Source organism: Lissotriton vulgaris, chromosome 2_1 (genome assembly GCF_964263255.1).
Source record: "Lissotriton vulgaris chromosome 2_1, aLisVul1.2, whole genome shotgun sequence".
NCBI classification, from domain to species: Eukaryota; Metazoa; Chordata; class Amphibia; order Caudata; family Salamandridae; genus Lissotriton; species Lissotriton vulgaris.
In genome coordinates, this window is record NC_141687.1 from 1,969,471,328 (window position 1) to 1,969,483,713 (window position 12,386).

The 12,386-nt window shown below is 42.3% G+C and overlaps 1 protein-coding gene across 2 annotated transcripts in view; it reads left to right on the forward strand.

The window, feature by feature from the left end:
• The window catches only part of VPS33B (VPS33B late endosome and lysosome associated), a 792,141-nt gene that overhangs the window by 433,129 nt on the left and 346,626 nt on the right, over nt 1-12,386 (forward strand). For both annotated transcript variants that reach the window (XM_086958170.1, XM_086958171.1), the window contains exon 15: nt 7,689-7,763. In XM_086958170.1, the coding sequence (XP_086814296.1) occupies nt 7,689-7,763 (75 nt within the window). The remainder of the gene's footprint in view (nt 1-7,688; nt 7,764-12,386) is intronic.

Sequence of the window (12,386 nt, forward strand, 5' to 3'; positions counted from 1 at the left end):
GAGGCCTTTTCCTTTCATGTGTAACACTTGTTGTTGTCTTTAACATTCAAAGAAAGTGCCTCCCATTGTTGCCACATAAGCGATAGGTACTGTGCCTGCGGGCATATGCAAATGTCAAGGAGGCATGCATCCCCAGTGAGGCCACCCATCCCAAGGAGCCTCTCCACAATGGCACATATGGATTTGTGTGCATTACTGTGGAGCCTACGAGGAAAGTGAAAAAGGAGAATCGTCCTTTATTGAGGCTGTCCAAGCAGCCTGAGGGTTTAAAAAAAAAAAACTTTTTATAAGGATACTTTTGTGGTATGCCCTGAGGTATTTTTAGTAAAATAACTGTTTATGCAAGTTATCCAGATAAAAGAATAATATCTAAGAACTCCCTCAGGATAGTCCAGCCCAAGGTTGAGTCCTCCCTGGTAGTGTCAACTTACCAGGGTGGGACGAGGTAGCCTGTTATGAAGCTTGACACATTACATGAGTGAGCCCATGAGTGAGCCCAACTTGTCCAATTCTTAGAATAGCCAGGTTCTGTAGGAGACACACCAACATTATCCAAATAGGATCATTAGAATAGAAACCGGTAGTTACCCCAAAAGCTCTTACCAAAGGGACTTCACCCCAATTATTGTGTTTTACCTAACATACACCAACAACCAGTGATCCTGATTGTCTTAACAAGCACTCTATTCTGGAGAATCTCATTGTATATACCTTGATCAGCAGTGAACACTATCTGGTGATGGATGCATTGCCTCTGGGTTAGGGGGTTCATCTGGAGGAGGTGGAGATTAGAGGCCTACGGTCTCCAGGGGAGGCTAGCTTTATATCAACCATTTGGAGCTATTGGCCAATTATTTGGCTCTGAAGGCTTTACTGACATTCGTTGAGGGAAGGCTGGAGCAGGTACTTAGAGCACACCACTGCCATGAGGTACTGCAACAAGCAGGGAGGTATGGGGTCCTGTGCCAGAATGCTTTCATCTCCCTGGTAATCAACTAACTGACAGGTTCCCTCAGTGCCAGAGGAGATAAACTTAACAGACATCATCTTGCAGATCACAATTGATGTCTACATCTCGAGGTGGAAGAGAATGTCTTTCACCAATTGAGAGGGCCCTGGCCAAATCTTTGCATCACCAATACACAATGTCAGTAATTCTTCCAATAAACATTTGCTTGAGCGCTTGTCAGGAGTCTCATTTTGGCTGCAGTGGAACAAGAGATTCCTGTACGCTTTTCCACCACTACTTCTCCTGACTGTCTTAAGAAGATCAAGCAAACACAGAGAGATTATGGACAAAGCACTTAAACGTTTCTGACACTCGCCCCCAGTCACAGATCTGGGTTGAATCCATCATCGTTCTTTAGCTCACTTAGCCACCCATGTTCAGAACCAGCCATGTGCAAATCGGTCTTGACCCTGTCCCTCATGGGAACAGTCCAGCCCGAACTGCCAAGCCAGGTCATACCTGAACCAGAAACAACCATCCTGGAACCGGTTTTGGGGTAAGACTCCTCATTAGCCAGGTTAGCTTGAATCCAGTGGCAAGGTGAGCAAGGAACCCACATCTGGGTATACCCTGCCAACTTAGGGTGAACAAATCAAACACAAAGAGATGATGGATGGAGCGCTGAAACTTTTCAGACACTCACCCCCAGTCATAGATCTGGGTTTAATCCATCATTGTTCTTTAGCTTACTTTGCCACCCCAGTTCAGACCCAGCCATATGCAAATCAGGCTTGACCGTGTCTCTCATGGGAACATTCCAGCCCGAACTGCCAAGCCAGGTCTTCCCTGGACTGGAAACAAGCATCCTGGTACCGGTTTCGAGGTAACACCCCTCATCAGCTAGGCTAGCTTGAATCCAGTGGCAAAGTGAGCAAGGAACCCACTTCTGGGCATACCTTGCCAACGTAGAATGAACAAAGCAAACACAAAGAGATGATGGACGGAGCGCTGTAACTTTTCAGACACTCACTTCCAGTCATAGATCCGGGTCTAATCCATCATCGTTCTTTTGCTCACTTTGCAAACCCAGTTCCGTGAATGTTTGACATTGTGCTAAATTCTGTCCATCAATTGTTCTTTTTGCATCACGAACAATCATGCCTAATTAACCCAGGAGAGTTTGGTATCTGTACCTACTGAGCATGAGCATCTATTTTCCGATCAGGCTACCACTTAGAGTGCAGCAGCAGGGCAGGGTCCTCTACCCGAATCTACACAAGTTACACCTTCATGGGTGGAGTTTGAGCTAAGCCAGTTAACTGTGTTTGATTCACTGCCTAAATTGAGAGATGTCATCCTTGCCTCTATCTTCCCTCCATTAAATTTTTTCATGCTAGGTGCTTGGACAAATTTGTAACCTGGTGTAGTGCCCAGGACACGGATTCATTACAGGCAAAGCTTTTAAACTTCTTCTAGTTTGTTTTGTCTTTAGCCCAACAAGGTTTTGCAGTGGGTACTGTAAATGGTTATTTGCCGACCCTCTACCTTTCCTTGTTTGCTAGACCAACTGCCCTTATTTAAATCACCTATTGTAATAAGGTGTATTAAGGGTTTGACATACATCTTTTCTCCAAAACCGTTTCTGATGCCACAGAGAACCTTAACTTGGGCTTGAAATTCATTATATGTGTGCCATTCACGCTAATGTATTGCTACTCTTTGTAAGTCTGAACTCAAAAACTATCTTTGTAATTGCAATTACATCAGATTGTACCATGAATAAACTACAGGCACTTTCAGTGCAACTGGCCCATACCACCTTTTTTCAGGACATATTAGTGCTGAGGAACCAGGTGACCTTACCGAAATTAGTAATTCTTTTCCATGTTGGACAATTGACTCTACTAGCAAGCTTTACTCCCACTCACCTCCTGAAAGAGGAGAGAATTCATCAGTTGGACCCGAAAATAGCTTTGAACATTTACATTATTCGGATCAGAGGCCATCAAGTATACAATAGGCATGGGTGGTAAATTCCGTTCCGCTTGCGGAATTTGGGTAATTTCGGATTCCGCGGAGAATGCGAAATTGCCAAAAATTCTGCGTTCCGCAACTTCGTGAAATTTTTTGCTTGTTCGCGTTTTCAAAATGCGTGTTCAAGAGATATTTCCCCCCCAAGCACGCAAACACCGAACAGGAAAAAAGCATCGGGAACAAGCAATTCCGCGTGCTCGCGGAATTTCTGCGTGTTTTTGCGGACAGTTTTTTACCGTTTCGCGGAGATTTGTGTAACGCGATTACGCAAATTCTGCCCACCTCTAGTATACAACCAGCTTTTTGTGGGTTTTTCAAGAGCAAAGAAACGGCGGGTTGTTCAGGAGAGGACCATGTCTAGTTGAACAGTTCTCTGCATTATGAGACATGCTAGGCACTTGCAAAGAAGTAGCCCCTGAAAGGTCTGAGAGCCCATTGCACTAGGGCTAAGGCCACTACCATTGTGTTCGCATGGGGAGTTTCTGGCCTTGATATCTGCTAGGCTGCGGCATGGGTATCATTGCATAGGTTCACAAAGCACTACTTCCTTGACAGCCAGGCCTGATGGAAAGGACACTTTGCTCGCTTGAGCCCAACTCCACAACCCAACCACTTTGAAATGTACTGCTTTGACATCTAGTCTAAGTTGAGGAGTCTGTGGTTAGAAATATCAATCAGGAGAACAAGTTCATTACCTCCAGTAGGGCTCTTTCTGGTTGATACTCTATCTGACCAGATTTTTTTTATTTTTTTTTAAATATTTTTATTATAATCTTTTCACAGGATTTTTAGCCCCCCCAAAATATTACAGTCAGCCTTTCAGCACAAAAAGCTTGTTTTACATATCCCAGTATAGTATAAAGCAAATACAAATACAAATACATTCTTGCACCAGAACCCTGCACAAAAAAATAAGGAAAAAGAAAAAGAAAGGAAAGAGAAGAAAACAAAACACAAGGATTAGCCTTTCCTACATACAACTGTTTACCCAATCCCTTCCCTGTTTTGCCCAGATTTCCATCTAGTAATGGGTTGCCACATCTCCCCTCCCAGTTTTTTTGCCCTTCTGCCCTTCCTCTCATATATTGCTTTCTCCAAGTTATATGAGGCTAACAATCTTGCTATTCAAGTTTGGAATGTTGGTGGTGTCTTGTCTAACCATGCCCGTGCGATACTTATTCGGAATACCGCTGCCACCATAAACAAAAACTCTGTGGGGCCGTCTTCATACTCAGTCTTCACCCCCAGCAATAATAATTCATTACTTAGTTTAATCTTAATATCCAGTGAATTCTCCAAAAAGTCTTCTATGGCCCTTTTCAGGGGATACAATTGTGGGCATTGTGCGAACATGTGTACTATGTCAGCTTCAGTTGAATTGCAACTAGGACAAGTTATCCCTTCCACCCCACCCCACTGCGCTATTCTTGCCGGCGTGTGGTAAAGGCAAAATAGTGTTTTATAATGCTGTGACTGCAGCGTTGCCGAGCATAGAACTGATCTTCCTAAGTCTAGGGACTTCTGAAGCCCATCCGGGGAGGTCCACACTTTTTCTATCCATTTTTTTGAAAATTTCTCTCTGTCATCTATTTTGTATGCATACAGTTCTGCATGTAACTGACGTATCGTACAGTGTTTACTTTGTTCTATATAATCCAATAGCCTGCAGTGTTTAAATCCTAACGGTCCTCCCTTTTTATCCCTCAGGTAACTCCTCACCTGTAAATACTTAAAGAAGGTATTAGTGGGTATTTCAAATCTTCTTTGTAACTCTTCAAATTGTATTATCCCCCTTCTATATCCAGGAGGTCTCCTATTTTCCTAATGCCCCTATCGTTCCATATCCTCATAGTTCCGTCCCTAAACATACCCCCTTGGAGAGTTACATTAGCTGATAGTCTAGTGTATCTGCTAAATCTGCCAACTACCAGTTTTTTTCCTACACCTTTCCAAATCATATATGCAGCTTTTAGGGTTTTAGACCTAGTATGCTTAAAAAGACTATAGTCTATTGTATTCAGAAGCCCATCGACCGCGCCCTCCCCCAGTACAGTTCTATACACATTTATGAAGTAATTCCCTCCGCCTATTAATCCCTGGAGGTATTGCAAAGCTGCAGCCCAGTAATACAATTTAAAATCAGGTGCACCCCACCCCCCTTTTTCACATGTAAGTGTCATGTGTCTGTAAGCCCTTCTAGTTTTCCCTTGTGCCCACACTAGCCTATTGAGAATTGCTTCTAACTTAGTAAACCAAAGTTGTACAAAGAAAAGAGGAATGGCCCTGAACAGGTAGAGAAATTTGGGTAAGGTAACCATTTTAATTACGTTTATGCGTCCCATTAACGTCAAATGTAGGTTGTGAATTCTTTCTGTATTATTTTTTACCTTAGCTAGTAGTGGTTCCATATTTAACTTCACTAAATCCGCCAAGTCTGCTGACACCTTTACCCCCAGATACACTGCCTCCCTTGCCACTCTGGGATCTGAATAAGATGTATATTCATTCACAATAATCTGAGTTTTTCCCTTATTTATCTAGTATCCTGATAGACCCCCAAAATCTGCTGCCTCCTGCTCTATTTCTCTTAAAGCCCTTCCTGGTTCCGTAGTTATCAATGCCACATCGTCTGCGTAGGCGAATACTTTATATTCTACCTCCTGTAACACAACCGGCGAGATGTTAATATTACCAATTAGTCTCCTAAGTAGCGGATCTAGATATATGGCAAAAAGTAAGGGCGATGCCGGGCAGCCCTGCCTGGTTCCGTGTCTAATCCTTACCGTTTTAGTATAAGACTTATTTATTTTCAACCTAACCATTGGCTGCACATACAATACCTGTATGGCACTAATAAATCCTTTGCCTATGTCGAACCAGTCCATGACATTCCACAGAAACTGCCTGGAGACCCTGTCAAACGCTTTTTCAGCATCAAGGAATATGTCAGCGACAGGGTCTCCTGCTACCTCAGCAGCATCTAATATAGTAATGAGCTGTCTAGTATGCTGAGTAGTCCCTTTCCCGGGAATAAAACCGGGCTGTGACTTGCTAACTAGTCTCTCAATGACTCTACTCAGTCTTTGTGCTAATGCTTTGGCATACATTTTAGCATCCGCGTTCAGGAGAGTAATAGGTCTGTATGACCCTGGATCTAATGGGGGTTTATCTTTTTTCAAAATCACAATAATATTTGCATCGTCCCAGGACTGTGGCGCTAGTTTGTGTATCTGTGCCTGTCTAAAAGTCTCCAGCATATCCTTCCCAAGCCTGTCCCAGAATGTTTTATAAAACTCGGCTGGTATTTGATCTGGCCCTGTAGCCTTGCCCCCTGGTAGGTTGGTCACTGCCATTTTAAGCTCCTGCAATGATAAAGGTAAATCTAGTTTGTCTCTTTCTTCGCTATCCAATTTCTCATGTGGTACCCCTGTCAAATAGTCCCTGCACCCAACTCATTGTGTTGGCATGGGGAGTTTCTGGCCTTGATATCTGCTAGGCTACGGCATGGGTATTAGTGCATAGGTTCACAAAGCACTACTTCCTTGACAGCCAGGCCTGATGGAAAGGACACTTTGCTCGCTTGAGCCCAACTCCACAACCCAACCACTTTGAAATGTACTGCTTTGGCATATAGTCTAAGTTGAGGAGTCTGTGGTTGGAAATATCAATCAGGAGAACAAGTTCATTACCTCCAGTAGGGCTCTTTCTGGTTGAAACTCTATCTGACCAGATTTCTTATTGCCGCCCATCTCCCTCTTCAGTGGAGTGGCCTCTTAGTAACATCTGAAAAGGTCCCAAATTAGTACTCAAAACACTGTTACAAACAATTGTTCATACTCTTCTTCTGAGGGCACAGAAAGGGAACAGACAAGCAACTGACATCAGCATGCAGTATGCAGACATCAAAGTGCCTCATGACTCCCATCTTCCGCCGCACGGGAGCACTGCTACAAAATTCTCTGGGTCCAATTTGGTGCCAGAGAGACAATCTAAGGTAAGGGATCTGTGGTTTGATAGGGTATCCAACAGAAAGAGCATTATCAAAGGTAAGTAACTAGTCCCTCTTGCAGTTGCTTTCCAATGCAGCGGATTTGTGAGTATCACAGTGTCTGCCATCTGGAAATATATCTGCAAGACAAATAATGCTGACAAGAATACGTTTTTATATTGCTGGGATGATTTGCTTTTTTATAGTGTCTTTGCAAGTAGCATGGCAGATGTTAACATTTTATTTAAGGTGCCATCATGAAATCAAACAAAATGACATTACTTTTACATGTACCTGGGACCCATACTACAGAGACCAGAAAAAACAGTCTAATAATTGTTTTTTGCACACAACCTCTGATTTATCAGAGAACTCTTGTTTATTAATCAGAATTCGCTCAGACTGGAGAATGTTTGTATATTAAATTGAGAAGGAAGCTATCCAAGATCAATACTCTGCTATTCTTTTCCACAGCCCTTTTCTACATTGTCATCACCCGCACTTTCCTACGTGCATCAAGATGTTTGCTCTTGTTTTATAACCACTTTTTTTTTTTGGAGTTACATCTGGCTACAATTAGCACATTACCAGTACTGATTCCATCCATTCTATACTACTAAACCTATTGCTTTCGTATGATGTTTAAAAAATGGCAAAACCCAATATTTACTTTGCATCTTTTCTTGTCAGATGTATAACACGTTTTTGTATTTGTAGATATTGGAGCCTGTGAATCTATCATGAAAAAGAAAACAAAGCAAGATTTCCAAGAGCTTCTTAGAACTGAACACTGTGAGTATATATAACTACCAGGTGGAAGATCAAGGGAAGTTGATATGGCTAGTTTCTTTTCTTTGTTCCAATTCAATGCAGGAACTCTCATGAATTTCCTTTTATGTGACTAAAACTATGCTTTGTATGGAGCTCATATGGAGCAAGTGAAAGATGAAGAGGGTGAACATGTGTGGTTCATTTTACATAGTTTTGTCGTTGTACTTCCAGCCTAATATACAGCCCTCCCTATGTTTCTGGACAGGTTTTCAATATTTACGGATCAGTAAACTGATGACATGCATGCTGACAGCCACGGCCAAAATCTCATCTGACTTTTTGATTGTGCACAGAAAATTACTAACAGTTGGGCAAATCCTCCCCGTTCCACCACCCCCAAAAAAAGTTTCCAGCTTTTTTCTAAAAAAGCCCCCCCCACACTAAAATCAAGAAAGTTTGATGATGGACAAATCTGACTCATAGGGACAGATAATAACATAACCTCACATTTATACCTACAGATAAAAAACACAAATAAAATGTAACTCGAAACATCTGACAGAGAAAGTATATTTGGGCCACTTTCAAGAGACCGTCCTCACTGACAATAGGTATGGCACCTTATGTACGGTTGGCTAGGGAAATGTTTTAAAATAAGACACTTTTTGAACAAAAGAGTAACCCTCTTTAATCAAACTTTTCAAATTTCAGTGTCCTACTCTCAAGTCCCCAGCCCTGAGGATGACCTTCTTAGAATACTCCTGGTCCCCCCATGATGGTCGAAACGCGTCAGCACCCCCTACTATATCCTTCACCATATGAGGCCAAGAGTATCGCCAGACCAAACTGCTTTAAAAATCAGGACAGATCAGTTTAGCTAATTCATGGTAGTTTAAACTCTTTCAAAGTGCTTAAGGCACTCTCTGACCTCAACATCACTTTTTAGACTGCTCATTGAATTATCGAGAATAAGTTGGGTTCTCTATCCCGATATATATTTATAATGAAGTAGGACATTTCTGATTCATGTCTGTTGTTGAATACTTGTAAATACCCTTTTTTTCTGTATGTTTGATTTTCATGTAAAGTATTTATTGCACCATAGTTCAAAAAAACATGTAAATAAGTACTGAAATAAATACATGTGTGTCAGAATTTTGAATCCCAAAACTAAACGAAAAATTTGAGAAAATATAAAGTAAATTGTACTGATGAAACAATCTAATAATGTTATTTTCGCATTACTGTGAATTATTTATGGTTGCTTATATATCCACGTTTGCAAGTTGCAAAAGGAATTCTAGTTCCTTTATTGAAAACTTACGGAGGCAAAGAATTTAGGCCTACGTATCTATCAAGTTAATGAATTTATGGTTATAGAGGTATTATTTTCGCTCACCGACATTTCTTGACAGGGCATGGACACAGAAACCCCAAAGAGCAGAACATGAGTGATCTCTCTGAGCAGAGCGTTGAATTGGATTTCACAATCTACTGCCCAACTTTATTATTCCCATGACTTTGCCTCTGCCTATCTGCTCTGGCCTAATGCCTGATTGTTAGCCTATTTTCCTTTCTCTCATGATAATTTTTATCTTGTAGTCTCATGGCCCACTTGCAGATTATTTCAAAAAAATGAATCATGATCTTTTTGAGACCATATGTAAGCACAGCCCGCAAACGTTTACATATTTACTGCATTGATTTATAGCCCACCCTATAATTTTCTTTTCATCTTTAATAATTGCGCATCTGGGCTTTCCCATAATTGGACAATGCCGAGTTGTACTTTTACAAGTAAATGTAAAAGTAGGATCCCAGAAAATATTGATGTCATCTATGACACTAAACACAATCTGCAATGAAGGTTATGAGAGATTTAATCTCATTATTGCTTTGAACTGTAACGTGACATTATCCTGATATTATTTGAGCTTTGGATCAGTTCTTTAATATGTGCAACTAGAGGTATTGTTGGGAGGGAGAAGCCTGGTGGGGGTAGTGCCCTGTTTGAAAATGACCTGGCTCCTATTATGTGCTGACAGCTGCAACCAGCAAACATAGACACTGCCCTCTCAGCCTGGGAACTGCAGTGTTGTTCCTGTTTTACTGCCTCTTGTATTCTCTTAGAGAATTAGCTTTTTACAGATTCCTGAAGTTATTTATATGCAATATATTTCTCCTGTATAATGTGTAGTATGAGAAGAGTTGATCCTATGTAGCTGGGTAATTTCTGGGTGTGGCTGTGTGTTTAAAACAGGCCACAAATTATATCTGTGGCGTTCAGGGTGAACGCAGTGCGAAATTCTCACAGGGCTTCTAAGTGGATTCAGTTGCCTAAGTCTTACCTGCTGTACCTGAGGACTTGTGCTCCACCCTCAATTTGGCTGTTCACAATGGCCACGATGTGGGTAAATTTATATTTCAGTGTGGGTTTGGCACTATGGATTTCCTATTGCAGGTGATAGGTGCCAGCCAGGTGCTCAGCAAAATGCTTGGCTGCAAGCGATGGGCCTCTCTGGGGACATCCAGTAGTGCCTCCTGAACATGCTTTTCAACGGCTTTTTGATGTAAAGGCAGACTTGGCCCTTGAGTATTTTAAAGATAGTGGGGCCACAGCCAACTCTTTGAGCTTGTCTGCCCCTGTGTGTCAATTTCATCAGTGGGCTGGCCCCTCCGTGGCTTCAGTAGGGACTTTCAATACCACTGCCCGTTCAACGAGCCCAACAGCTGTTTCATGGCTAAGGCATCAGTGCCCATAGAGCGTGGGCAGCTGGGGCAGCGTAAAACCCAGTCCTATACTTTTCCGCAGCCACAAAACCTCTTTAGTGTGTTCTTTGAGACGCACAGCCACCCTGTTGTAGGCAGGATCTGACATTTTCTCCCAAGGTGGCAGGCAGGCAATCATGTCAACAAGTGGGCTTGCAAATCATCCAGAGGGTTATGTGCTTCCATTTCCTTCCACCCTGTCACACTTCCCATCACCCTTGGAGCTACTGATGAGTTCCACTTGTTCCTATTACAGCAGTAGGTGGCGGTATTTTTAGCCAAAAGGGCCATAGAGAGGGAACCAGCATCAGACATCGGCACTGGCTCCTACTTCATCCAATTCTAGACCTTTGCCCTCTCAATGCATTTCTGTGGAACGACAAATTCAAAATGCTGCCCCTGCCCAGGAGACTGGATTGTAGCATTAATGCAGGTCGATTAATTCCAGATCCTCATCCTGCAGGCCCACAAGCTCTATCTTTTCGCACTACAGAGAATGTGCAATATCAGCTCTTTTGCGTGTTGGAGTTCCCAAAACAGCTAACTCTCGGAGACGCATTCTGCATAAAGTTGAGCTCGAGCTTCTGTATGCCTTTCCCACCACTGCCTCTCCTGCTCAAGTTCTGAGGAAGATCAGGAATGACCGGGACCAAGTCATCCTAGTGGCAAAAGATTAGGGATGGAGAGTGTGTTACCTGATACTCCTGATTGTTAGCATCTGTCCTACGATCCGGCTGCCGCTTCGAGAGGATCCTCTGTTGCAGCTTAAGGGCAGGGTCCTGCACCGGGCCTATGCAATCTTCACCTCCGTGTTTGGAGTTTGTGCAGTGATACTAGCATGCGTTCGACATCCCTCCCAAGTTGTCGATGGCATCTTGGCAGCTAGGCACCCCTCTACAAAACCGATATACGCCTGTTGTTGGGACAAGTTTGTGGGTTGGTTCGGTACTCGGCAGATTGACCTACTGTTCAAACTAAGTATGCTATGTAGGCAGGTCATGTAGTAAAAGATTACCTGTTTATTCTTGAAGTTACTTCTTCTTCAAGCACAAACATTCTCAGCATTCTAATGACCTCACAACTGGCTGAATGGCAAGGCAGAGAACAACAATGGGGAAGATGCATTATCAGCAAGTAGATTACAACACATCTCCCCCTTATAAAGACAATAGAAAGTCCTATTGAGGCAGGATGATAAAACACACAAACAACACATCCAATAAACTCATCAAAATCACACGCCCTTCACCAACTAGGAAGGATACTAATATAAAAGTTTCAACCCTTACATAGTGGGTACCTCAGAACCCACCTCGCCACACATTCAGAGCAACTACTCATAGGGTATCTCTCTACTCTTAAACAGTGGGTATTATTATGTTGAAAAGACAATCCAAACTTGAGGTGATTAAGCTTGATTTTAATAGCAGCATAAACCCATGAACAGCAGAGAAGACGGGAGCGTACACAGCTTCCGGTAACAGCTCTCAACTCCCCACATTCTAATTCCAAAACCAAATCCCAGAACATGACAACATATTTAAAAGAAAATAGAAACCCATACCATGGTGTTCTGGAGCGGATTTCGACCCTAGCTCGAGCTAGCACGAGACACAACACTTCCCCTTCCCTACAATAAAACAAAAACAAAAATAAAAAGAAAGTATACAATTAGTAGTGATAGAAATGGAAGGCTAGTAAATAAACATAAGAAAAAGATGGATGTGTTAACAGTAAATTTGTGTAACGTAATCCTCAAGTCTCTTGGGTTTGTTACAGATACGTTTGGAACGAGGAACAACTACAGCATCATTATTTAATAGGATATCATTCTGTACACAAGAAGCATCAAAATTAGCACTAAGTGCATTACTA